Source organism: Pan troglodytes, chromosome 7 (genome assembly GCF_028858775.2).
Source record: "Pan troglodytes isolate AG18354 chromosome 7, NHGRI_mPanTro3-v2.0_pri, whole genome shotgun sequence".
Classification (NCBI taxonomy): Eukaryota; Metazoa; Chordata; class Mammalia; order Primates; family Hominidae; genus Pan; species Pan troglodytes.
Genome location: NC_072405.2, coordinates 30460017 through 30486833, shown reverse-complemented (window position 1 = coordinate 30486833; position 26817 = coordinate 30460017). Strand labels below are relative to the sequence as shown.

The following is a 26817-nucleotide window of genomic DNA, read 5'->3' as shown; positions in this document are numbered from 1 at the left end:
AGCGTGAGAAATGTTCCAGAATTCCACACAGTCCCACTCCAGCTCCAGAGGCTGCGTTTCCCTTTTCAGCTCATGCTGACACAAAGGTACATTCTGTTCAGCGGCGCGTGGAAAAACATGTGAATCCGGTTAGAAGCGCACTTCAGACTCCTCCAGGACGCCCTTGTGCTTCTAATCTTGCATGCTAACTTAGATATGCGTCTGTCACTCACGACATGCCCATGATGCTGCCTAGGGGATGTGTCCCCCCCATGCAAAGAAACCCAGGTACACAGAAGCACAGGGATCCCTAACGCCGAAGCGCCTCCACAAGGCAGTGTGTGCATGTGCCCGTGCAGAGACAGGTGAGCACCGGCGCGCACAGTCGTGCCCAGCACACAGGCACAAGCACAAGCTCACACGCATGCACTCACGCGCAGCCCCACACGCGGATGGCCCCAGAGACCGCCCGGTAGAGCACACAGCGGCCACGCCTCCCCTTCGGTGACTCCCAGGCTCGGGCCTCCCCCCGCCGCCCCGCGCGCGCCCCCGCCGCCCGCGCCGCAGTCCGCATCCACCCGGCGCGGTCAGCCCCGGCTGCGGCTCCAGCTCCGCGCTCCGCTCTTCTCTCCCGAGCCGGATCGCGGGAGCGAGCAAGGGAGGGGACCGCAGCCGGCGCCCGAGGGCAGGAGGAGTCCGCAGGCGGGCCCCTGGCTGAGGTAGCAGCTGCCGGTGGCAGGGAGGTGCCAGCCCGCGCGGGGTGGCCCAGCCGCGGGAGCGGTGGGGCGGGGGCCGCGGCCGCCGGCCCCAGGGAGAGCTCGCGGGCAGCATGGCGGGGCTGCGGGCCAGGGGGGGCCCGGGGCCGGGGCTGCTGGCGCTCTCCGCGCTCGGCTTCTGCCTCATGCTGCAAGTCAGCGCTAAGAGGCCCCCCAAGACGCCCCCCTGCCCGCCCAGCTGCTCTTGCACCAGGGACACCGCCTTCTGCGTGGACTCAAAGGCGGTGCCCAGGAACCTGCCCTCGGAGGTCATCTCCCTGTGAGTGTCCAGCCCTGGCCTTGGGGGGGTGGGGAGGGAGAGGAGGCCGAGGACAGCTCTGGGAGAGGACAGGAGAACCCCCGCTCCCCCTCTTCAGAGTGCGGGGACCAGGGGGACTGCAGGGGTCCTCAGGGCTGGAGATTCCAGGCACCAGTCGGGCAGGGAGTTCTGCACTTTTGCAGGCTCAGCGGCCGTGGGTGGGGAAAGCAGGAGTTCACCACCAAGAATGAATCATCATCACCATGAGCGTCAGTGAGACCTACTGTGTGCTGGGCTCCAGGCTTGGGGGGGGTTGCTTACACGAGCATGTGGGCCCCTGCCTGTGATGTCACACCAAGGGCAGGAGAGTGGCAGCCACAGCAGGATGAGAATGAGCTATGCCCTCCCAGCACCCTGGCATGGGGCACATGCCTGCCACTGACCAGCCACTTGGCACTCAGCTCGGCCAGCCTGTCACTCACAACAGCCAGCCTCAGGGGCTCCCCTTGTCTGTGGGACCAGAGAGGTTGTGAGGTCCTTGGGGACCAGGATGCCAGCCCCCACCCCCATGCCCCATCTCTCAACAGCACCCAGCCCATTGTGGGTGTTTGGATGATGATGACAACGGTGTGGGTGATGGAACCTTTTCTTGCCTGAGAGGGAAGCTGAGCCTGGGGCCATGGGTGCCCCAAGAGGCAATAGGGGAGGACCCTGGTGAAGGCAGGCAGTGAATTTGGGAAGAGAAGGGAAAGACACACAGGTGGGGGCTACGTTAGGTGAAATGGGGCATTTCCAGGGCGAGTGAGTACAAAAGCTACTGCCCTCCGTGTTCACCTCTCCCTGCCTCAGCACAGCCCTTGCAGACCCCACAGTACTGACTCGGGTGTCCCCGCAGGACCCTGGTGAATGCCGCCTTCTCAGAGATCCAGGATGGAGCGTTCTCCCACCTCCCGCTGCTGCAGTTCTTGTATGGATAGGGCCTTGTGGAAGGGTTGGGGGAACTATGGGGATGGTAGCAGGGGACAAATCCTGGGCTGGGGAGAGGGAGAGTGGACAGAGGCAGCCTCTGCAGACGAAGATGCAGGTGTCCCTTGCTTTTGTTCTGATAGGATGTACCCAAAAGACGGGGCAGCCTGGAGTCAGGGGAGTCAGGGGCAGCAGGAGGACAGCTAGGGATGGCACAGGGAAGCCAAGCAGGTGGGATCCGGGGATGGGCTTGGCTCCTCTGGAAACCCAAGAGAATTGGGTGCGATAGCCTGGGCTAGTGCCCAAGGTGGGCACTGTGGGGCCATCTTAGAGACAGGTAACCCCAGGAATCAGAGTTCCCAGAAAGAGCTGGGGGCTGAAAGAAAGGAATGGCAGGAGTGTCTCCAACCCTACAAGATGCCGTCCATGAGGGACAGTTGTCCATGAGGGGCTGGAGTGGGACAGAATGAGGGTGGGGGAGAGGGAGAGGAGATGCCACCCGGGAGGACCAGGAGCTGGCTTGACAAGAGAGCTCTGCCTTGGCCCATGTTTAGGAGCCAACAGGGACCCTGGGAGCTTCTGGGGCCAGAACAGGCTCCTGCCTGGCCTTGTTGCCCAGGTGGCCCAGGGATTCCCCATGGGGTCCCCAGGGGTGGCAGCAGGGCAGTCATGTCTTAGGGAAGCCCAGGGCTGAGGCAGCGGGCTGGGGGCTGGGGCAGCAGGCACACCCTTGGAAGCTCTAATTCCACCTTTGTCTCTGCAGGTTACTCAACTCCAACAAGTTTACACTGATTGGAGACAACGCCTTCACAGGACTGTCGCACCTGCAGTATCTGTGTGTGGGAGGGAAAGGGGCAATGGGAAAGCAGAAGGGAGGGGGACCCCAGGCCTGGGAGGCCAAGGGACTGGGTAGGGAGTGGATGAGAATGCCGCAGGAAGGGAAGGTGATGGGAGGCGAGAGCCCTTGCATCCCGTGATGGCAGAACCTGAGCAGAAGGTCGTTTCATTCATTTTGCCTCTACCCTACCTGATGCCCTATCTCTATGGCTTGGTGATGCCAGACTCCCTTTGGAAACCTGTCTTGGGGACATGGGCTGAAATCTAGGCTGGGGCGTAGGGCGAGTGCTGCTGGGGGTCTGGCATCCTGTGTGACCACTGAGGCAAGTTCCCGCTTTCCCCAGCTTCATTGAGAACAATGACATCTGGGCACTATCCAAGTTCACCTTCCGAGGACTCAAGTCCTTGACTCACCTGTGAGTACGTCACACATACACACACTGCACCAAAGCCCCACCTCTCCTGTGGCCTTTGGCCTTGCTCATGATCTTCAGATGACCTGGCGGTCTCTTTTGCAGCTCGCTGGCCAACAATAACCTGCAGACACTGCCCAGAGACATCTTCCGGCCCCTGGACATCCTGAATGACTTGTAAGGCCTGAGTCCTGCCTCTTCCAACAGTGCCGCAGAGGGTGCATCCCTGGAGGGAGTGGTGTGGGAGTCAGAATTGGGATGGTCATAAGGTCTTGAGAGGCTGGGAAGGCTTGGGTGGGGGGACCCTGAGGAGGTGAGGAGGTGGAGTTAGATATAGATGGTAGCCTTCCAAATTGGAGTTTCTCTCAAAGTGCACCTGAGACACCATGTGTGTATGTTTTCAAAATGTGTGTGTGTGTTTTTTTTTTTTTAATTTTAGATGGAGTCTCACTCTGTCACCCAGGCTGGAGTACAGTGGCACAATCTCGGCTCACTACAACCTCCACCTCTCAGGTTCAAGCAATTCTTCCTCAGCCTCCGGAGTAGCTGGGACTAAGGGACTATAGGTGTGCGCCACCACGCCTGGCCAATTTTTTGTATTTTTAGTAGAGACGGGGTTTCACCATGTTGGCCAGACTGGTCTCGAACGCCTAACCTTGTGATCTGCCAACTTCAGCCTCCCAAAGTGCTGGGAGTACAGGTGTGAGCCACCGCGCTCAGCCAAAAATGTGCTGAGCCACCGTGCTCAGCCAAAAAAAGGCTGGGTGTGGTGGCTCACGCCTGTACTCCCAGCACTTTGGGAGGCCAAGGAGGGCGAATCACCTGAGGTCAGGAGTTCCAGACCAGCCTGGCCAACATGGTGAAACCCCGTCTGTACTAAAAATACAATAATTATCTGTGGTGGCGGGCACCTGTAATCCTGGCTACTTGGAAGGTTGAGGCAGGAGAATCACTTCAACCTGGGAGGCAGAGGTTGCAGTAAGCCAAGATCATGCCATTTCACTCCAGCCTGGGCGACAAGAGCAAAACTCAGTCTCAAAATATTTAAAAAAAAAAAAAAAAAGTACTTAAAAAATTTTTTTTTTTTTTTTTTAGACAGAGTCTCGCTCTCTCACCCAGGCTGAAGTGCAGTGGTGCCATCTCAGGTCACGGCAACCTCTGCCTCCCAGGTTCAAGCAATTCTCCTGCCTCAGCCTCCTGAGTAGCTGGGATTACAGGCATGCACCACCACACCTGGCTAATTATATATTTTTAATAAAAATGGGGTTTCTCCATGTTGGTCAGGCTGGTCTTCAACTCCCGACCTCAGGTGATCCGCTCGCCTCTGCCTCCCAAAGTGCTGAGATTACAGGCCTGAGCCACTGTGCGCGGCCAACATGTGCTTTTTTTTTTTTTTTTTTTTTTTTGAGACGGAGTCTCGCTCTGTTGCCCAGGCTGGAGTGCAATGGCATGATCTCCGCTCACTGCAACCTCTGCCTCCCGGGTTCAAGCGATTCTCCTGCCTCAGCCTCCCAAGTGCTGGGACCACAGGTGTGCGCCACCATGCCTGGGTAATTTTTGTATTTTTAGTAGAGATGGGATTTCACCACGTTGCCCAGGCTGGTCTCAAACTCTTGACCTTGTGATCTGTCCACCTCAGCCTCCCAAAGTGTTGGGATTACAGGTGTGAGCCACCACGCCCAGCCTGTGCTTTTTAAATGTATGTTTGATTGGACTCTACATTAAAGTCCAATCAGCGGGAGGGGAGTTTGAAAGTTTCGAGTAAGTAGTATATAGCATATAGTAGTATATAGCATAGCCACACTCATTTATTGTTATTTATAAGAAAATAAAAGCCTTGGATTGTGGGAGGCTTAGAGGAGCAGGGATGCAACATACAGCTGTGCAGGATGCACACTGCAAAAGCCAACCTGGCCAAAGAGGTCAGCAAGGACTGAAACTGATTCCATACTCTGCTGGCCAAGCCTGTGTCTGTGGGGCTACATCCAGCCAGAGGGAAACTTTTCTCTAATCTTACAAAGATGCATGTGAGCAACTCGCAGCAGCCTTGACCAGCTCTATTTCTGAAAACCTGGAGGGCCTGGGTAGGCAGAGCCCTGAGAGCATGTCTTTCTCTGTGCCCCCCTCCTCTGCCCTCATGATGCAGGGACCTGCGGGGCAACTCACTCAACTGTGACTGCAAGGTGAAGTGGTTGGTGGAGTGGCTGGCACACACCAACACCACGGTGGCACCCATCTACTGTGCCAGCCCTCCCCGCTTCCAGGAGCACAAGGTGCAGGACCTGCCGCTGCGGGAGTTTGATTGCATCACCACAGGTAGGAGGTGCCCCTGCCTTGGGTGTCAGTCCATGCCTACCCCAAGGCAGCTTTACAGACATGAAACCCCCCACCCTGCCCCACAACACCCAGCGGCAGCAGTAAAGCAACCACCATCACCCAAGCAGCCCTTCCCTTCTCCCTCTGGTCTTCAGTAACGCACCTCTCATCTTGCAGATTTCGTGTTGTACCAGACCCTGTCCTTCCCAGCAGTGTCGGCTGAGCCCTTCCTCTACTCCAGTGACCTCTATTTGGCTCTGGCCCAGCCAGGAGTCAGTGCCTGCACCATCCTGAAGTGGGACTATGTCGAGCGGCAGCTTCGAGACTATGATAGAATCCCAGGTACCTGCGCCCAATCTGGTTCTGCTGGCCCTTGCTAGGGGGAGGGGGGAGTGGGCTCCATCGTTCAACCCCATTGAGTTCCTGTAGGTAGAGGGATAGATGAGACATACCCTCTGCCCACAAAACTTTCCAGTCTTTGGGAAGAGGCCAATGTATACACCGATAACATCCATATGATAGGCAGGTGTTAAGAGGGAGATATGAACGTGATGCTCTAGCAGCACAAAGGACAAGCCTACCCTGGGCAATCAGGGAAGGCTTCCTGGTGGAGGGGGGATACCTAAGCTGAGTCTTGAAGAATAGAGGAAAGGGAGGACTCAGAGGTGATCCCCAGGTTTCTGGCTTACATAATTAGATGGACCGGGAAATGAGGAGGAGACAGGAGTGACTGTTGAGCAGTTTTGGATCTACTGAGTTTGATCTGAGTCTTGAAAGCTGAAGGAGACTTAGCTAGGAGCAAAAAAGTGGAAAGAGTGTTTTGGCAGAGGGAACAGCATGAACGAAGTGAAGGTGGTGTGCAATAACTTAGTATGTGAGTGTGTATATGTGTGCAAATCATAAGCAGCTTGTATGAAAAGGGATAAGGTTCAAGGTGGGGAGTGGCAACGAAATATTGATGAGTACCAGGTCATTGACAGGGTTTAAGCAGAATGTGTGATCCAGTCTGCATTTTAGAAAGCTTCTTGCATGGAAAAAGGCTAGGTGTGGGGCCATACATGAGGGCAGAACAGTAGGGGGATATGTGCCTGTCTGCTAGAGGGGTGCTGGAGCCTGGACACGAGACAGTAGCAGTGGGGATGGAGGGAGATATTTAGAAAGGAGGGTTAAACTGCCAGGTGCGGTGGCTCACACCTGTAATCCCAGCACTTTGGGAGGCCGAGGCGGGTGGATCACGAGGTCAGGAGATTGAGACCATCCTGGCTAACACGGTGAAACCCTGTCTCTACTAAAAATACAAAAAATTAGCTGGGCATGGTGGCGGGCACCTGTAGTCCCAGCTACTTGGGAGGCTGAGGCAGGAGAATGGCGTGAACCCGGGAGGTGGAGCTTGCAATGAGCCGAGATCACACCACTGCAGTCCAGCCTGGGTGACAGAGCGAGACTCCATCTCCAAAAAAAAAAAAAAAAAAAAAAAAAAAGAAGGCTTAAACTGACACAAGATGAAATAGAAAACTTACATTGCCCTGTCTCCATAAGGAACTTGAAGTCAGTATTAAAGAAAGAAACAAAAACAAAAACAAAACACCTTCTCCTAAAAAAACCTCCTGGCCCAGAGTGTTTCCCTGGTGAATGCTATCAAACATTTAAGGAGGAACTAACACCAATCTACATACACACTATTAGAAAGTAGAAGGGAAGGTTGTCGGGACTTGGGGACTGATCACGGAAGGGTGAGTGGAGGAGGGAAAGGTGTTAGGGATGACTGCCAGGTTTCTGGATTGGGAGACTAGTGGAGCCACAGCTGAAATCAAGAACAGAGGAGGAGCAGGGCAGGCTCAGCGATGGGTATGGAGCTGAATTGTGAGTTGTGAGTCCTGACTGAGTTTGAGGTGCTTGTGTGGGTGTGTGGGCCAGGAGAGTCTGAGGGAAGATCAGGAGCTGGGGTGTGGCATGGGGGTCATTAGCATCTGGGCAGGGCAGACCAAACCCCAAAGAAGGGATTTAGGCAGTGACTGCCAGAGCCTGAGGCTCTGCACAAATTTCTCTTGGGGGAAAGGTGGGGTCGTAGTGAGAAGGAAAGAGGGGTGAACTGGGGATGTCAAAGTGGAGATGCCGGGCAGCAGCTGGAGACCCTGGGACAGGTGAGCAGTATATGGTTTCATGTGCTTGGTGCCCGAGAAGGGCTCCAATGAAGCTGATTGTGAGCATAGGTGCACATGGGCATGCATTCTTGTATATAAAAGCCCTTTCAAAAGTGAGAACTCTTGGGAGGATATGTTTTCATGCACTGTGATGCAAACAGCAAGGTGTCTTGGGTATACCTAAGATTTCTCTCCCCGCTGTGGATCCACTCAAATTCTCCCTCCCTTCCCTGCCTTGCCACTGCCAGTGGGGTAGCTTTGGGCAAGTCACTTGCTCTCTCTGAGCCTCAGTTTCTTTCTGTGTGAAATGGACAAAATCACAGGGTCCTTTCCAGCGTGATGAATTCCTCATCGATATAACATGTGCTTACATTCAGCACAGTGACTGCACGCAATAAAAATTCAATTACTGACATTATGGTTAAGCAACGAGTCACTATCGAGGGACACTTATTTTGTGCTATGTCAGCTTATATTTGAACCCTAGGGGTATGGGTGGAACAAGGGTGATATTAAAACTGGTTATTAGCTGTGAAACAACTGGAAAGCATTGAGCGCTTAGTGGATGAACTTCAGTGTGGGTGGAATGGTATAGCGCAGAGTCTTAGTCCTGGCCCAAGGTTGGAAGGGACTGGCCTTCTCCAAGGGGGTTGGATGGAGTGGGAGCCGCCGGCTTGCCTGATGCTGTCTGCCCCTGTCCTGGCACAGCCCCCTCTGCAGTGCACTGCAAGCCGATGGTGGTGGACAGCCAGCTGTACGTGGTCGTGGCCCAGCTGTTTGGCGGCTCTTACATTTACCACTGGGATCCCAACACCACGCGCTTCACCAGGCTGCAAGACATTGACCCGCAGCGCGTGCGCAAGCCTAACGACCTAGAAGCCTTCCGCATCGACGGTGACTGGTACTTTGCCGTGGCTGACAGCTCCAAGGCAGGCGCCACCAGCCTCTACCGCTGGCACCAGAATGGCTTCTACTCCCACCAGGCACTGCACCCCTGGCACCGTGACACCGACCTGGAGTTTGTGGACGGCGAGGGCAAGCCACGGCTGATTGTGTCCAGCAGCTCCCAGGCACCTGTCATCTATCAGTGGAGTCGCACCCAGAAGCAGTTTGTGGCCCAGGGTGAGGTGACCCAGGTGCCTGATGCCCAAGCTGTGAAACACTTTCGTGCCGGCCGCGACAGCTACCTGTGCCTCAGCCGCTACATCGGCGACTCCAAGATCCTGCGCTGGGAGGGTACCCGCTTCTCGGAGGTGCAGGCCCTGCCCTCCCGGGGCTCGCTGGCCCTGCAGCCCTTCCTTGTGGGTGGCCGCCGCTACCTGGCACTGGGCAGCGATTTCTCCTTCACCCAGATCTACCAGTGGGATGAGGGACGACAGAAGTTTGTACGGTTCCAGGAGCTGGCTGTGCAGGCTCCTCGGGCCTTCTGCTACATGCCTGCTGGGGACGCCCAGCTACTCCTAGCCCCCAGCTTCAAGGGACAGACGCTGGTTTATAGACACGTTGTGGTGGATCTCAGTGCCTAGGGGGGTGCTGAGGCCTCTGGTCTCCTCAGGGTGGCCACTGGAGGATGGGTGGGGGCCTCTGTGAGCACCACGTATGCCTGTGTGAAGACGAGCGGCCAACCTGCATTCATGCCCTTGCATCCGCACACGCCCAGTGTGCACAGGCGCACCCCGTGGACTGGCCCAGGAGGACATGCATCATCACTGCAATCAGCATGAACACCAGGCACCCCTGGGACACCTAACGCCCAGTTCCCGTGACCCCAACTGCAGGCCCCCCCTACTCTGCAGCCTTCCCCATGCTCTGCCCCCTGTCTCATGCACATGAGTGGTGCGGGGTGCTGGGAGTGAGGGGGGCCGCATCCTCCTGTCCTTGTGCTTCTCCTTCTGCCCCTCTGGTCTTTCCTGTTGGTGCTCCAGGCATTGTTTACCTGCTCTTGCTCCACGCTGTAGCCCACAGCCATATCTGTCATGCTTCCCCGGGGCCACTCACCCCTGCCCCACCCTGTCTGCATGCTCACATGGACGCAGACGGACACACTCAGTTACACACTCACACGCCCCGACTGCACCCGGTGTCCATCTATAAACATGTCAGGGCACGTGTGCATACAAGCAGATTCAGCACTGCCTACCAGGCTCTCCTGTTACCTTGCCTCTCTGCTTGGAGGGGGCCCCCTCTGCTCACCCCCAGCGTGCCCCCCCTGGAACTGATAAGGATGAGAATGGTGGTGCCAGCTTCTGAGGGCCTGCTTGGCCTCCTGGGGGCAAAGCCCCTCTGCCCGAAGCAATAACAACAGCAGCAGAAGCAACCCCGGGGAGCTGCCAGGGGTGTCTGTCTCTGTTCTCCTTGGCGTTTCCTTCATGGCCGTGAATCCCAGCTCACCCATGGACAGAAGACCTCCCCTCAACTGAAAGCATTTCTGCCTTCCTTCCTGTAGCTGTCGCTTTCTCAGGCTTGGACTGTCCCCTGGTTCACCCTGTCTTTGGGATGTGGCCCTTGAGCTGGGCGGGCTTCTTGGGTGGATTAGAGAGCTGGCCAAGCTGCAAGCACCTGAGTTACCTGCGAGGGTGCCCAGAGTGGAGCTTGGCCTGAGGGCGTGTTGCAGCCCTGGCCCCACCAGTCCACAGAGGCCCCCAGGAGCACTGCCTTTCAGTGGACCGGGTGGGGGCTGGTGGGAGGGGCCCCACTAGCCGAGCTTCTGCTGCCCTCTGCTGTCTGCTGAGATGCCAGGCTAGTGGAGAGGGAGTGGGCAGGGGTGGCCCTGCCCTGTGCCCAAATGGTGTGATGCTCCTTGTAGCAGGATACCAGGGTACTGGGGGGCAATGCTATGATTAACTTGCTTCAAATAAAAAGTTCCCGCCCCATAACCGGCTCTCAGGTGTCATCAAAATGTTTCATTGAAAACGGAGCCTGGCCCTGCCCTGCCGCCCACGGGAGGCCTGGCAATGGTTTCCAGACCTTCTTCCTCCCAGCTCCCTTCTTTCTGAGATGTGGGCATCCCCAAGGTCAGCTGGGGCTGGGGGCAGGAGTTCACAGGGATGACACTCAGGTGCTGGTGTGATGAGTCTCCAGCACCTGGGGCTGACTCACAGCTAGTGTTCCTTCCTGGAGATTATAGTCCGGGGACGCGCGAAGACTTGAGTCTTTCCTGCCGTCAGGTCAACTCCAACCAGCATGGCTGAGGATGATCTCAGCATTCCCTCTTCTTTTACCCCTGATCCCCGTTCCTCCACTGGGGAAATGTCTGTCATTGCCGCCACATCCACCCAGATGAGGCCTTGGAGTCCTAGGTGACATCTGGATCTCTCTTCTCCCATATTTCATAAGCCACCAAGTTCTCTCCATTCTTTGTCCCAAAGGTTTGCCAGATGGGCACTTTTTTGTTTTGCTCTTTCCCAGCTCAAAGCTTTGTCCAAACACTCCTCATCGCCCATTGTCTTGGGTCCCTTGCCAGCCCCCACCAACCCGCTTCTCAGTCTGATTTTTTTTTTTTTTTTTTTTGGAGATGGAGTTTCACTCTTGTTGTCCAGGCTGGAGTGCAATGGCGCGATCTCGGCTCACCACAACCTCTGCCTCCCAGGTTCAAGCAATTCTCCTGCCTCAGCCTCCTGAGTAGCTGGGATTACAGGCATGCACCACCACACCTGGCTAATTTTGTATTTTTAATAGAGACGGGGTTTCTCCATGTTGGTCAGGATGATCTTGAACTCCCGACCTCAGGTGATCTGCTGGCCTCAGCCTCCCAAAGTGCTGGGATTATAGGCGTGAGCCACTGAGCCTGGTTTTTTTTTTTTTTTTTTTTTAAAGATGGAGTTTCTCTCTTGTAGCCCAGGCTGGAGTGAGGTGGCCCTGTCTTGGCTCACTGCAATCTCCGCCTCCCAGGTTCAAGTGATTATCCTGCCTCAGCCTCTTGAGTAGCTGGGACTACAGGTGCCCACCACCACGCCCGGTTAATTTTTGTATTTTTAGGAGAGACGCGGTTTCACCATGTTGGCCAGGCTAGTCTCAAACTCCCAACCTCAGGTGATCCGCCTGTCTCGGCCTCCCAAAGTGCTGGGATTACAGATGTGAGCCACCATGCTCAGCCATCGGTCTGATCTTTCTAACACACACTTTCCTCCTGTCCTCCCCTGCTCAGGAACCTGCCTTGGCTTCCTGCTCAACAAACCCATGAGCCTCTGCCCACCATGAAGGTCTCCTGTGACCTGGTCCCACCGTACACACCCAAGCCCTGTGGGCAGTCAGGGTCCCTCAACATCTCTGTGAGTGGAGTCGAGAGAGCCTAAGACAGTCAGATGGGGGCCGGGTGGGGGACAGTGCTCAGGGTGTCAGTGCAAGTAATGGGGTCTCGGGGACAGCACGCTGAATGGCAAAACAGGTGTTGTCAAGCTGTGGGGACCCCTTTTCTCCTCTTCCCCCATGGGCTTGAGTAAATGAAATCCTTTTGTGGCCTTGTGTGGGTTGGTGACAGTGTAAGGGACAGGGGATGGAAACAGGGGAAATGATAGATCCTTGAGCAGTGGTGCTTGCTGTGTGACCCTGGGCAGGTCAAATCCCTTCTCTGAGTCTCCAGGTTTTCATTTGTCCTCCAGAGCCCCTCTCAGCTCTCGCATATCACAAAACCCCCTTCGTTTCTCTCTCTTCAGCGAGCACCTGTGAGCAACTGTGCGCAGAGGAGGGGGGTCTGGAGCCTGGATAACATGGGTGTGAATTCTGGCTCAGTCCCTTTCCATGGTGTGAGATTTCAAGCAAGTCAGCTGATTTCCCTGAGCTTCAATTTCTCCTTCTGTGAAGCGGATTTAAAAACCCCACTTCATGGGTTCCTGATTCTGCCAGCTGGGTGAAACCAGCTAGTAACACTCAGCCACGTTACTTAGCCTATTTGTGCCTCGGTTTTTCTTATTTATAAAATGAGTATAATTGTGATACCTACCTGACAGGGTTTGTTTGTTTGTTTTTTCCAGCTTAGGCTGGAGTGCAGTAGTGCGATCTTGGCTCACTGCAACCTCAGCCTCCTAGGTTCAATTAATTCTCCTGCCTCAGCCTTCCAAGTAGCTGGGACTACAGGAGCACGCCCCCACCCCTGACTAATTTTCATATTTTTAGTAGAGATGGGGTTTCACCATGTTCGCCAGACTGGTCTCGAACTCCTGACCTCAATGATCTGCCGTCCTCGGCCTCCCAAAGTGTTGGGATTACTACAGGCATGAGCCACCGCATCCTACCCTGACAGGATTATTTCTCATGAGAGTGAAATGCATTAGTATATGTAAGTCCATTTGTATAGTGTGTCCAGCACATGATTATGATTTGCCTTGGTCTATGGGAATATATGAAAACAGAAGTGGCTCAGAGAGGCGTGTTTTGTGCAAGAGGAGGAGGTGGATCTTTGGAGAGAACTGTCTGTGGGTGACGGTTCCTCACCCATCCTCAGTCTTGGAGCCCCTGTGCCCCATATCTTACCTGCAGCCTCTGACCTGGCCTCCTCACCCCCAGCAATAGGTGACTTACCTGCTTTTCACCTCCTCAAATATGCTCTTAGCTTAGCAGGCACCTCCATCATCCTGGGGAGGCCTGTCCTTCTTTTCCAAATGGGAAACGGGCCCTTATCCTGTGCTTGGGAGAGGTTGCCAGGGAAAGTGGGTTGAGTCTCCCAGACACGCTGGCACTCTGCTGCCCAGTAGAAAGATAAATATCACTTTGACAGCTGCTGCCCCCAGGGGGGAGCTCTTCTGAGGGGTGGGAGGCACTTTCCTCCCTTGGCCCGAGTGCCCGGCTTTCTGTGTGTGCCTGCTGGGTCACTTGCCCTGGGGCTTGTCCACGTCCAGAGTGCTGCTTAGCAACCCAGTGGAACTGGGTGACTGTGTCAACAGCTCAGGACCAAAGGCTGCAAGAGGCAAGGTCCACTCACTCTGCCAAGACCAGGGATGGTGACACTCCTCAGCTGCCAGCCTCTTGCCCTCCGTGCTGAGCCTTGCTGTCAGCGCAGACCTCTGACATCTCTTCTCTGAGATATCCCAAGCACAGGCATTGGGACCAGGAGTCTCCATACGGGAGACCATCCCAGCTGAATGAGCTTTGGGCGGGCCCAGGTAATGTTTCCCAGCAAATGGGGGTAGACAGAGGCCTGTGATGCTGAGGTCAGGCGCGTGGCCCCAGAAGGCAGTCAGCAGGGAAGGGACAGTTCTGCAGCACGCACCAAAGGACCCGAGGCTCACGTGTGCATTGACCTCCTGAGTCATGGATGTCCCTTTCAGCTGCTCCCCTATTCAGTCACAGCTTTCCTCCTTCAGGGCGACCCAGGACACTTTTCACCTAGAGAACCATGTCTGTGCCTAAAGATGGACAGTGGCTGGGGCCTTCCTTAGGAGTTCCTCTAGCCCTTGGCCTTTTTGGTTACTCCAATGTGTGTGTAAGGGGGGATGGGTAAATGTGAAGGTTGGTTAAGAGAGGAGAGGGAGACATGGGGCCCCGGGGGAGTTTCTCCTGTGGGCTGATTTCACTGCTGGCTCTCACACCCAGCAATACCAATAAAACTGATGACAATAATTAAGACCATATAATCACCGTGTGTTTATTTATCCCCCAGAAGCCTCCTTTCCCTGGCCCCATGATTACCTATTCCATCCTTATGATAGCTGGTGGGTGTTAACTGTGGCTCCAATAAAAAGCAGTAACTGCCTGTGTTTCCACCCCACATGCCCGGACAGCTTTGCTCCCACCCTCTGCAAGGTGGGGGACACTATTTTCAGAGGGAACAACAGAGGCAGTAAGCTGAAGATGTCAAAAAGAATGAAACCTCACAGGGCAAGTAGTAGAAGCAGCAACGTTTGCCTTCTTTTTTAGAGCCTTCCCCCTTCTTCCTGGCGTCTGCCTCCCTCCCAGAGGAACTTATCCGGTTCCATGGCCCTCTGCAGGGCCACTCAGCCTGCAGCTGCTGATCTCTCAGAAGACTGATCAAGCCAAGCATGTAGCCACCAGCCAGCAATAAATACCACTGGGTGATACAAGGAAAGTTACTTTTCACCACTGAGCATCCTATTTCCTACATGGTTAAAAGAAGTTTGCAAAGACTAAGACCTTGCGTGCAAACGTGCATTACAAAATGGCAATGGTTGATACTACTATTAAGGGCCCAGGGTTATTTGTGTACTTGGCTCAGAGGAATAGGTGGAATTTCAAACTTCTGCTGAAGAAGGAGTGTGGGAGCTGAGAGCTCTACCCAGAATGCCTCAAATCATCGCGGTCAGCCTGCCCCGGAGTCAGGGATCTGGAAAGGCATCCCAGAGAGAAGGGAACCCCTGAAACCTGGTGGGGCAAAAAGTCCCTCAGGTTCCCTCTCCCCCCACACCTCCCCTCTTTCCCTCCTGGACCCACTGGTGTGAGACCCGGACTTGCTGGCGCTCAGCCAAGCTTCCTTCCAGCTCCTGCCTGAGCCTGCAGAGGAGATCCTTCCCTCTACCCCACCAACCGCATCTCATGCCTTTACCCAGTTCACAGAGGGGAAAATGAGGCGAGAGGGAAAGACACCGGGAAAAGCCAGTGAAGGGTCGCGAAAACTCTGGAGTCCAGATTTCCTTTGTGTGCCGACCCCCGCACTCCCCCTGCTTTTTTGTTGCAGCTTCCCACACGCTAATCTTTCCGATTGGGAAGGTGACTCCACTGTGGGCCCCACGCGCGAGTCCCGCGGCACATCGCCCCTTTAAGGGGCCGGCCTCTCGCCTCCCTGACCTCGCCCCGCCCCCTCCGGGGCTACACTGCGCCTGCGTGGCGAGCCGGAGCCCTGGGGTTGGGCAGCACTCGGTTCCGTGCAACTTTCAAGTGAGTTGCGAACTCCGCCCTGTAGGCCGGTGCTGGTGGCCCGGCGCGCTGGAACCGCGGCGACCCGCTCCAGCGCGGGACCAGCAGCAAGGGCCGAGCGCCAGGTTCTCCGCGGCAGAAAGGGCGGGTGGGAGCTGTAACTGCCCCGGCCGCGGGGCGCGCCCGCTCCCAAGTCGGCTTCCTTCCCGCCGGGGACGCTTTGCCTCGGGTCTCCCCATTCTCCAGGTCCCCTGAACTGCACAGTCGGAGGCCGTGGGCGGCGGGCTCTGCCTCCGCCGAGGGACAGCCGGATCGCCCCTCTGCTTCCCGCAACTGCCCTGATCACCCCCCGTCCCAGCCCTTGAGTGAACGTCCTTCTGAGCGGCTTCCTGGGGTCCTCCCCACGTCCCAAAGGCCGGCAAGATGGTGTCCTGGATGATCTGTCGCCTGGTGGTGTGAGTATGGCCGCCCTCAGACCTCCTCTACCCCGGGGTGCCGTCCCGCCCCTGTGGTGGAAGCTGTGGACGTCTAGTGGGAGGAGGAACTTTCTGAGCTCCACCCTCCAGCACTCCATGCAAGGGTTAACGGACCTGTGGGCTTGCACGCGGTGTCTCGGGCACCGCAGGCTACCCGCCCCACCAAGCCTCGTTGGCTGAGAACGACCCCTGCCGCACGCCACACACACTGCAAACAGATGCGTGGAGCCGAGGGCCACAGGCCTACGTTGCTGCCCCTTGGCAAACACAAGGTGATATGGCACGTTGTGGGCGGAGAATCCAGGTGCCTGCTTGCCATCTGAGCAGTCACATGACTCACCATCCTATTCCTCACCTTTGAGTATGCCAACATCTGGCTCACATAGCCCTATCTGCAACCCGGCAGTGTCAGGTCTGGTGACCCTGGGCCTGATTGCATGCCCATGGGAGGGGACAGTCTGGTGTTCTCACCCACTTCGTGGAGTGGCTGTCCTCTCACTCCATCACGCACCCATGGGCCACCGGTGCAGGCCTGGGCAGGCTTGGGATGTTTGTAAACAGCAGGGTGGGGAGGTGGCCTCCAGGGCTCTGACTCAGGCACGGGTTGTACAAGCCAAGCGAGAAAAACAGGGTGGGTACTGCCACCTTGCACCCCAGTGGGGGGAAATGGCCACTTGGCAAGGTGGGAGTGGGGCATGGTGCCCCTCACACTCCCCATGGCTGCTCTTCCAGGCTGGTGTTTGGGATGCTGTGTCCAGCTTATGCTTCCTATAAGGCTGTGAAGACCAAGAACATTCGTGAATATGTGAGCGTGGGGGTTTGGGTGTGTTTAATAGGACTTGGTGAGGTGGGGAGGGTCTCAGTTGGCCTCTCCCTCCTCCAGGGGCAAGGCTGTGTGGCACATCCTGAGTGGAGTGGGGAGGGAGAGAGAATGGGCCCTGTTCAAGAGGGTGTAGATAGAGGGCAGGCCATCGGGGTGCCTGTGGAAGATCTCGTGGGTGAAGCTTGTTGGAGGCGGGCATAGGAATGAGCAGCAGTTTCTCAGAGCTCCTGTGCAGCCATGTGTGGGGGAAAGCAGCTATGCAGCCGGACAGGCTCCCTGGAATCTCTGGGCTGGGCTGGCCTGGGTTGGGAGTTGGTGCTGCAGGCCCCATGCTGACCTCTGGGCGCTCACCCCACAGGTGCGGTGGATGATGTACTGGATTGTTTTTGCACTCTTCATGGCAGCAGAGATGGTTACAGACATTTTTATCTCCTGGTATGGACGCAGGGTCCGCAAGCCATGGGTCAGGGGTGGCCCCCGCAGCCCTGCTCCTTGGCTCACCCTGCCCCTTGTGCTGTGACAGGTTCCCTTTCTACTATGAGATCAAGATGGCCTTCGTGCTGTGGCTGCTCTCACCCTACACCAAGGGCGCCAGCCTGCTTTACCGCAAGTTTGTCCACCCGTCCCTGTCCCGCCATGAGAAGGTACCCCAGGGGGAAGCGGGAAGGGAGGCTTAGGGGTGGGTGTGAGGGAAAGAGCCCTGGACCTGGGATTTAGGATGCTGGGGACACCGGGGTTCTATCCCAGTCCTGCTGCTATTGAGGGGCAGGACCTTGACAGGGCCCAGCCTACCTCATCTTCTGGGATAATCAGGTGGGGGTACACATGAGTGACCTTTGAGGATGGAAGTTGGTTTGGGGGTAGTGGTGGCGGCAGCTGGAGCATGGCCACTCATGGAGGTGTGAGTGGGTGGCAGCCCTGCTCTTGGTCTGTGTTTGTGGCCCGGATTTGTGGCTCTGGGCACCAGGTGGGGCTGGGCTGGGCTGGGTGGCGCCACAACCAGTGGCTTCTCAGAATCTGCAGAGGAACAGGGACTCTGGCTGTCCACCTGAGCTCTCCTCCCCATCGGGTCCACAGGAGATCGACGCGTACATCGTGCAGGCCAAGGAGCGCAGCTACGAGACCGTGCTCAGCTTCGGGAAGCGGGGCCTCAACATTGCCGCCTCCGCTGCTGTGCAGGCTGCCACCAAGGTGCTCTGGGCCCCCAGCCCTCCAGCAGCCCCCATCCCACCCCTAAGGCCCTTTGGGCTCATTCAGCTCCTCTGCCAGGGAGCCCAGAGATGGCAGCCGGGGAGCAGGGGTGAGAAGGTGACGGGGGGGTATTGGCCGAAGCGTGGAGCTGGAGTCAGACCTTCCTTCCTGGCTCTGGCACTGAGCGTAAGCAGCGGCTCCTGCTCTCTGACTTTGGTTTCCTGTTGGTGCCACATTGGCGCGGGGCCAGAAGCTTGCTGAGCAGTTTTCACTTCTGCATCTCAGCCCCGGTGATTAGCTGGTTGGCCAATTTCCCTGGGCAGCCTCCCCGCTGAAGCCTCTTCCCCCTCGCAGAGTCAGGGGGCGCTGGCCGGCAGGCTGCGGAGCTTCTCCATGCAGGACCTGCGCTCCATCTCTGACGCGCCTGCCCCTGCCTACCATGACCCCCTCTACCTGGAGGACCAGGTGTCCCACCGGAGGCCACCCATTGGTGAGTGGGCAGAGGGGCCCAGAGCCATGCCAGGAGGGATGGCTTCCTTCACTCACACCATGGCTTCCCCCAAGGCTCGAGGAAGGGCTGGCCTGGTCGCAGGCTTTCAGCTTCACCTCCTCCTCCACACAGGGTACAGGGCCGGGGGCCTGCAGGACAGCGACACCGAGGATGAGTGTTGGTCAGATACTGAGGCAGTCCCCCGGGCGCCAGCCCGGCCCCGAGAGAAGCCCCTAATCCGCAGCCAGAGCCTGCGTGTGGTCAAGAGGAAGCCACCGGTGCGGGAGGTCAGTGTGGGAGGACGACAGGAGGGAGGAGGTCTCTGCTGGCTGGTGCTCCCCACACCCTCATGCTGTGCCTCCCCTTTCCCCAGGGCACCTCGCGCTCCCTGAAGGTTCGGACGAGGAAAAAGACTGTGCCCTCAGACGTGGACAGCTAGGGTCTGCTGCATCTGCCCCCTTCTTACCTCGTGCCCTGCAGGGCTCCAGGGCTATTTGGAGGGACCTTGGGCTGCACATCTGGCCTGCCTGCACCAGCTGCCTGGGCCCCGCCCTCCTGACTCCTGCTGATGGTTAAGGGCCGGGAGCAGATGCTGCCAACGCCACATGCAGGGATGCACCCACAATGTACCAAAGCAGGCTGGGCCCAGGGTTCTATTTATTGCCTTGCTCTGCCCTCTCCCTTCCCCGGTTGTGGGACAAGAGCCCTCCCTGAACCCCTGCAACCCTCCCTGAACCCCTGCAAATGAAACCAAACGTCCACCTGGGTGTGTTCATTCCTTCCTGTCCTTCAAAGTACTTGATAGCCTTTCATAAGGCCTGGCACATGTGTCCTGGTTGTGTGTGTGTGTGTTGGTGAGTGAGGTCAGGTTTGCGAATGTTTTGATAAATAAATACATAAAGGGGTTCTGTTTCTCCTGATTCTTACTCCCGTTACTCGCGTCACACCCTTGAAATTGGACAGCCCAGTCCTAGCCTAGGTCTAAGGCTGAAGGAGCCCAGTCCTCTGGGGGAGACAGAACCATTGACAGAGAGTTGTGATGCAGCACATGGTTTCACGAAGGAGCTTTTGGGGAGTTTTGAGAGCACTGATGGGAAAGTGGGGACGAGTCCAGAGGACGGGTCAGAACCCGAAACTTCAGTTAGGCCTTGGCAGGAAGGTGCAGCTATAGAGAAACCAGTGGGAGCACAGGCAGGAGGGGCTTGGGGCAGCACGTTAGTCCCATAGGGAGGTCGAAGCTAGGCAGAGGAGACCTGGGGAGGAGTATCTCCTCCAGGAGCCTGGAAGAAGGAGCCCCCTGGGGCAGCTCTGGGGACATTAAGTTCTGTAAACAGTCAGGTAACCGCAGGGGCACCATTGCACCTCTGAGGAGTGGCCACGAGAGGGCAGCAGTGTCTGGGATCTGGGCTGCCCCCGGCTTCCAGGTCAAGGAGGGTGGGGTTGGGAGACTGGCCAGAGCCTCGCCCTGCTGGGCCTGGCGGAACTCAATGGCCCTCCCTGCTGCCTGTGGTCACTGGTCCTTGGCCTGCCCCATCCAAGGAGTCTCTGCTCTCCTGAGACCAAGGCTGTTTGCCTGGCTGGCTCCACTCCAACTCCTCCGATCCCTGGGGCAACCGGGGTACACAGCTCTGCCCTCTCCTGCCCCAATGCTGGTCTCACCATGATGCCCGGGGTGCGCCCCTCTGCCACTGCTGCACCTGCTCCTCCTCCCTGCTTTTGATTGATTAAGCAAAGAGGTGGGTGAGAGTGTGGGATGAGAAGAGGGGAAACGGGGTGGTAACCTGGAGTGGCCCCAGAGAGTGTGGATTAACTCTTGGTGTGGGGATTATCCAGGTTTTATTTGGGGGAGGCTCTTAATCTGCTGCGGTGATTTAGCTTCTCACGTATAGGGGCTCACTGGCGTCCAACATGGCCTGCCTTTGCATCGTGGGGTTGTCTTATCGCTTCATTAATTCATTTAAAAATGAATCTTTATTGGGCCTCGAGCAGGTACCAGACATGTTGCCAGACACTGCAGGGATGCAGGCAGTAGTAACGGCTGGCGCCCAGAGTGTGGCTGCCCACGCAGACGCTGCTCTAAGCCCCTGGCATATATTAATTTAATTCTCATAACGATCTTTGGGGGGCGGGTACACACTAGTCTTATAGTCTCCATTTTCTAAACAGGAAAACAGGCACAGAGAGGGCAAGTGATTTGCCCAAGGTCACATAGCTAGTACATAGCAGAAGGGCTTGGAATCTGGCAGTCTGGCTCCAGAGTCTGTGCACTTAATCACTAAGCAGTACCAGAGTGAAGGAGATGATTCCTGCCTGGGAGGCAAGGACATGGAGACTAACATGTATGGAATATTTGTTGTGTGCCTGACCTTGTGCTGGGCATTTTACAGAGATGATTTCCTTGAATCCTCCCAACAAGCCTGTCAAGTAGGGACTGTATCCATTTTTTAAAACAGGTTCTCACTGAATCACCCATGCTAGAATACAGTGGAATGATCATAGTACACTGCAGCCTCGAACTCCCGGACTTAAGGGATCCTCCCACCTCAGCCTCCTGAGTAGCTTGGACTGCGGGCACTCTCCATCACACCTGGCTAATTACCATATTTTTTTGGTAAAGACGGGGTCTCACTATGTTGCCCAAGCTGTTCTTGAATTCTGGGGCTCAAGTGATCCACCTGCCTTGAACTCTGAAAGTGCTGGGATTACAAGCATGAGCCACCGTACCCACAGGGCTATACCCATTTTACAGATGAAAAACCGAGGCTTGGAGAGCCACAACAACTTGTGTACCATTGTGCTGCTTGTGAGTCGGGGACCCTGACTCCTGATGCACCTCTGCCTGGGAGTTGCGTTGATAGAGGCGGGCTGGCAGGATCCATGTACCCAAACCAAGAGAACAAAACCAGAGGGGCGCCGGGCACAGTGGCTCACCCTTGTAAACCCAGCACTTTGGGAGGCTGAGGCGGATGGATCACCTGAGGTCAGGAGTTTGAGACCAGCTGGCCAACATGGTGAAAACCCGTCTCTAGTAAAAAAAACAAAAATTAGCCGGGCATGGTGGCGCGTGCCTGTAATCCAAGCTACTTGGGAGGCTGAGGCACAAGAATGGCTTGAGCCCGGGAGGCAGAGGTTGCAGTGAGCCGAGATTGCACCACTGCACTCTAGCCTGGGTGACATAGCAAGACTCCGTCTCCAGAAAAAAAAACAAACAAACAAACCCAGAAGGGCATATGATGAATGGCAAAACAAAACGGAGTAAAAGAAAACAAGAGTTGGGGAGAGGCCTGAAGTCGTGGGGTGGTGAGGGAGATTTCACTGGGGTGGGGGCTTCACTTGCCCTCCCTCCTAGGATGGGTGCTTGGAGGGGGCCACACGGCCACCCAGGCCCCTTGGCAGAGCTCGCGATGCCTTGTCCTCACCATCTCATCAGACTGTCTCATGGCTCCCTGTGGCCCTATGCGTGCTGGCCTCTGACATGCTCTTCCTCCACCATCCAACTCTGTCCCATTTCTACTTGCCCTTTGAACCCCACTGAGACATCACCTCCACTGGAAGCCCTCCGCAAGCACTCCCTCACCTCGGAGTGGTTTGCTGTCTGGACCACACCACCTCTGTTCTTGCACAGACTTCTGTTTTTGCCTTGAGCATGTGACCTTTTCTCCCCCACTGTGTTGTGACTTCATAAAGGACAGACGTATTTTACACACTGTTGTAGCTCAGCCTGGAACAAATGGTCTAACCGAAGTGAAATACTTTTGTAACTTCGCGATTGGGTGGTGAAGTCCTGATCTCATTCTCTGATCTCCTCCATGAAGTTCCCCTGACTTCCCCAGGGTGGGACTAGAAGCATCTTGTAATCATTCATGAACAAGCCCAACACCCTCAGCGCCCAGCACAGGGCCAATACCTAAGAAGCCTGGAGGAGTTTTGCTGGTGAAAGAACAAATGCGTGAAGTGACCATATGTTCTGGGTGGGGGAGGCCGGGCGGGTGGGATGGCCTCGTGATTTCTGCCTTTGTGCCCTGCATCGCCTGGGGCCCACCGCCAAGCCTTGAACATGCCAAGGCCCCTAGAACACGGGTTTGGTGAACGGCTGACTGCAGTTGTATGAATTCCAACACATGCTGGGGACAGAGGGGAAGGAGCCAGGAGAAGTCCAAATTCTGGGGCATTTCTGGGTGAGCACACATGTGACCCGGAGGCTCAGGGCACTGGTTGTCAACTGGGCTTCCCTGAGAGCCAGCCCTGCCTCTCTGAGAACCCCTGAGACCTCACCTTTGCCCAGCAGTTGCACACTTTGCCTCCAGTTGCACACTGGAGGGGGTTACTGTCTCACCCTCCACCCCCTCTGGCCTGGCCTCTCTTGGAAGAGTAGGCTGCATGCCAGCCTGCCTAAGCACCCCCAACCCTCTTCTCGCCACCAGACAGTGGGCCACCAGCAGGATCAGGGCTGGTGGGGACACAAAGCTGCCACAGCCAGTCCCCTTAGAGCTGCACACCTCTGCTGGGTCCTGGCCCCTGCCCCACTCGGTTTGTGCCCTGGTCTCACTCCTCACCTCCCCTGCAGCTTGTCTGCTTTTGAGGGGTTCCTGCATATCCACCCTGGTTTCTGGGTGCGGATCACCCTTTGTTCTTGCCCCTCTATTCTCTCTCCTCTCCACCCACAGCCATCCCTTGGCCCTTCCAGGTGGCTCCTCTCCCTCCCTGACTCTTCAGCCCCCATCACTGTCCCTCTCGGCCTGGGGCCCTCCGTGTCCTGGTCCCCTTCCCCGTCTCCAGCCTCCATGTGCACCGCACGCACTGGCTGTATTTTTAGCTGCCACTGATTAGCCTCTAGTTCTGACACAGCCCTGGCCCAAGCTGGGTTGGGGCATCCTGGTTGGAACTGCCCTCCACCTTGAGGGGGTTAAGGAGGTGGCACTCAGCCTCTGGCTCCATCCTCTACCCAGCATCAGGGACCAGAGGTCTCAAGAGCTGGGTAGGGGGCAGACGCCTGGGCAGGAGGAGGATTCTCTGCTGCTGGAGAAGTCCTGGGGGCCACAGTTGGTGTTTCCGGGTAGGCACAAAGGTCCCAAGCCCAGGGCAGAGTGGAGCTGGCTTCCTCTCCCCGGTGGGTAGCTTGTGGGGGTAACCTGGAGGGGAGGGGAGGTGGGGGGAGGAGGAAGCGCACTGGGAGGTGCAGACTGAGAAGAGGAATTAGGTTAGGGATGTAGGTGGGTGGGCGAGAGGGGATGGCGGCATCTGCTTTGGAGCTTCCTCCGGGTTCCAAACGCATCCCCACACTTCCCTTCCCCTCCTCCCCACACCCTGCCCCCACCCCCGTGGGTCCCGGGAGAATTCGCCTGGTATTCCCCCTTCCCCATCCCCCACCAGGCGTTGCCACAGGGTGGGGGGTGGGGTGGGGGGAGGCCAGCCTCAGCTGTCTGAAGGATGGAGGGGCTGGGGAAGCAGGGCTAGGTGCCCAGACGGCCGCGTGTGTGGGAGGGGATGTCCTCAGATGCCCTCCACCCGGCAGTCCCCGCTCTGACGTGGGTGCCCCCCCTCTCCCCGCCCGGATTAGTGGCAGCTTGGCCTGACTCTCCAGGGCTCCTTCCCCCGCCCCCGCCTGCTGCCCTCCCCTGGGCCGGGGGCTGCTCCGCCCCGGGGGCACTGTGCTTGCCCAGGTAAGGGGCTCTGGGGATGGCATGAGGGCCGCCGGCTCGTGAGTGCTGCTGTGCCCGTCAGCACGAGAGTGTGTCAGCGAGTGAGTGTGTGTCAGTGAGCCAGGGGTCGGTGCGGGGCTGGGGCTTGGCCCCCGAATGGGTGGGGGTGCTGGTCAGCTTGCCTTTGTCCACAAGTCTGGCATTGTGTCCATGCGCCGTGTGGCTTTTCTTCTGTGTTTGTGTCTTTTGTGTGTCTCCTCAGCTCTGCTCCGTCTTCAGGCACAGAACAGCCAGCTACAAGGACTCTGTGGGCCTGTGGCATGGGCTCCAAAGCGGGATGGGGAGCTGGGCGAGGGTGGGGAAGAGGTCCTTCCTCCCATCCCGCGAGTCCCCACGAGCCCCTGGGCTTTTCAGGAGCCTGTCCCCAAGAGCCCTGCTACTCTAGTCCAGGGACTGTGGCCTCACAAAGCAGACATGGCAACTGGGGTTGGGGGGGATATCTGCCCCACTCCCCTGGGATAGTCCCCATCCCCTTTGGGGATGTCAGCGATAGGTCCTCAGGGTTCTGGACAGCGCAGGCTCCCATCTTGGCCTCTCCCAGGCCCCAAGCCGCAGGAATCTCCCCCTGGCACTCCCACAAGCTTCGGCTGCTGAGGAGGGAGCACAGAGAACACAGATGGGGGACCACAGACACACCCCAGCCCTTACCTTCACCCCTGGAGCCAGCCTGGGAGTGGGAGGCCGGGCCTCAGGGCCTGGGGCCTCCAGTCCATGTTAGACCCTCTACAAGCATCTCCCCTGGCACGCTCAGGTCCCAGCCACCCTCAGGGGAGCTGGGGAGGAAGGGAGTGTTACTAACTCAGTCATGTAAACAACCCCTACCAGCCTGCCTTGCCACAGAACTGGCCTCTGGGGGCAGGCCAGGGGCAGGGTGAATGGATGCCAACACGGCCCAAGTCCGGCCCAGTGCCCGCTCCTTTAGACCCCCGCTCCCCAGGACCCCCACTCTTCTCAACCGGTAGAAGGCTCTAGGCCTTGCTCATCCCTTAGGAGGAAGGCTCCTGGCTATTCAGGGCTCCCCTCTGCAGGGATGGTGGTGTGACTTGGGACCAAGCTAGAGGCATCCAGAACCAATCGCTTCCAAGGGATGGGAAAGAGGGAGTGCAGCTTCTGTCCCAGGCAGGCCAAGGTTGGCTTCCGCAGGGAGGCAGGGGAGCCGAGGGTGGGAGGTGGGTGCCTGAGAGGAAGGGAAGCGCCCGTTGGGCGTGTGGGTTTCTGTGTGAGTCTGAATCTGTCTGTGTGTGTTTGAATCTGTCTGTTTGTGTCTGCACTGGAACCACCCCCGCAGCGGAGCCGGGATGCTTCCTCGGGTGGAGGGTGCCCTGCTTTTCCATTTCCTCTCCTCCTCTCTGCACTCTCCCGGGAGCCACTCCCATGGGCGCCTCTCCAGCCCCTGGCCTGGAAGCACCAGGAACCCTGGGGATGGGGCAGACCCTCACAGCCCGGGGTCTGGAGCCGGTGTCGGAGCTCATCTGGGCCCATGACCTCTCCAGACATTTGGCAAAATCAAGGCCCTTAGACCAGGGACAGACCCAAGCCCAGGCCCTCCCAGAGGTCCTAGGCCGCAACCCTTTGTGCCCTTGGGCTCTGGAAGAGGTTTGGGAAGGGTTTGGGGTGGAAGATGGCAAAGAGCAGCTTGGCCAGGTGAGGATGAGGCAGGGCAGACACAGGCCAGTGGGGCGTGCCATGTGCCACAGATGGAGAGGACCAGGAGCCAGTGGCCCGGCAGGCACAGCCCGGTTGGCGTGGGCCAGAGCGCCCATCACTGACCCGTGAGAACTCGACTGCCCCTGCCAGCTCTGGCACTGCCCCCTCCCAGCCGCCCCGCCCTAGCACCCTGGGGGGCACCCCGCCCAACCGTGGCCTGGTCCGGCCCCTCCCGCCCTTTGCTCCAGTTCCCGGGCTTGGCACCTATAGTGGGGGTGCCGCCCGCCTGCCAGGCTCCGGGGCCGGGCCCACGGGAGGGTGGGGCGGCTGGGAAGCTGGCACGCTGCCCCGGGGGAGCCTCTCTCGGCAGGCGCCCGGGTGCCGCGGGGGGGAGGGGGAACAAAGGGCTCATTCTCCCCGTGCGCAGCCGGTGGCATCGCCGGGGCGTTGGCGGAAGCCCCCGGGGCCCGGGAGGGGGCAGGCCCAGGCGCGGCCGCCGAATCACGGGCTCCTGTTTCCCGCAGGGTGCTGGAGGAGGAAACCGGCGGAGCAGCTTCCCCACTCTCAGTTGCGCGTCTGGCGATGGCGATCAGAGGTCCTGCTGCGCTCTCCGCCGCGCTCTACCTCCATTAGCCGCGCTGCGCGGTGCTGCGCCCTCGCCGGTGCCTCTCTCCTGGGTCCCAGGATCGGCCCCCACCATCCAGGCACGACCCCCTTCCCCGGCCCCTCGGCCTTTCCCCCAACTCGGCCATCTCCGACCCGGGGCGCGTGTTCCCCCCGGCCCGGCGCCTTCTCTCCCTCCGGGGGCACCCGCTCCCTAGCCCCGGCCCGGCCCTCCCCGCGGCGCAGCACGGAGTCTCGGCGTCCCATGGCGCAACCTACGGCCTCGGCCCAGAAGCTGGTGCGGCCGATCCGCGCCGTGTGCCGCATCCTGCAGATCCCGGAGTCCGACCCCTCCAACCTGCGGCCCTAGAGCGCCCCCGCCGCCCCGGGGGAAGGAGAGCGCGAGC

At 57.8% G+C, this 26817-nt stretch overlaps 3 protein-coding genes across 11 annotated transcripts; all 3 read left to right on the top strand.

Moving 5' to 3' along the window:
- The first annotated feature begins 736 nt into the window (after positions 1-736).
- On the top strand, positions 737-10545 carry LGI3 (leucine rich repeat LGI family member 3). 2 transcript variants are annotated; one of them, NM_001071816.1, is made up of 8 exons: positions 809-1014; positions 1889-1960; positions 2723-2794; positions 3141-3212; positions 3315-3386; positions 5356-5525; positions 5703-5867; positions 8378-9195. In NM_001071816.1, the coding sequence occupies exons 1-8, from the start codon at positions 809-811 to the stop codon at positions 9193-9195; spliced, it is 1647 nt and encodes a 548-aa protein (NP_001065284.1). The 2 variants fall into 2 exon arrangements, with proteins under 2 accessions (XP_016814482.1, NP_001065284.1); XM_016958993.4 differs by lacking the exon at positions 1889-1960 and having other exon boundaries at positions 737-1014; positions 8378-10545.
- A 2982-nt stretch (positions 10546-13527) lies between these two features.
- Positions 13528-19363, top strand: REEP4 (receptor accessory protein 4). Of its 8 annotated transcripts, none has more exons than XM_054656452.2 (9): positions 13528-13770; positions 14525-15933; positions 16687-16759; positions 17136-17212; positions 17301-17421; positions 17855-17968; positions 18323-18458; positions 18591-18745; positions 18832-19363. In XM_054656452.2, the coding sequence occupies exons 2-9, from the start codon at positions 15902-15904 to the stop codon at positions 18895-18897; spliced, it is 774 nt and encodes a 257-aa protein (XP_054512427.1). In that variant the 5' UTR covers positions 13528-13770; positions 14525-15901; the 3' UTR covers positions 18898-19363.
- A 7312-nt stretch (positions 19364-26675) lies between these two features.
- Positions 26676-26780, top strand: HRURF (HR upstream open reading frame). The gene has a single exon (XM_054657293.1). It carries the CDS (start codon positions 26676-26678, stop codon positions 26778-26780), a length of 105 nt encoding a protein of 34 aa, XP_054513268.1.
- Positions 26781-26817: the final 37 nt, after the last annotated feature.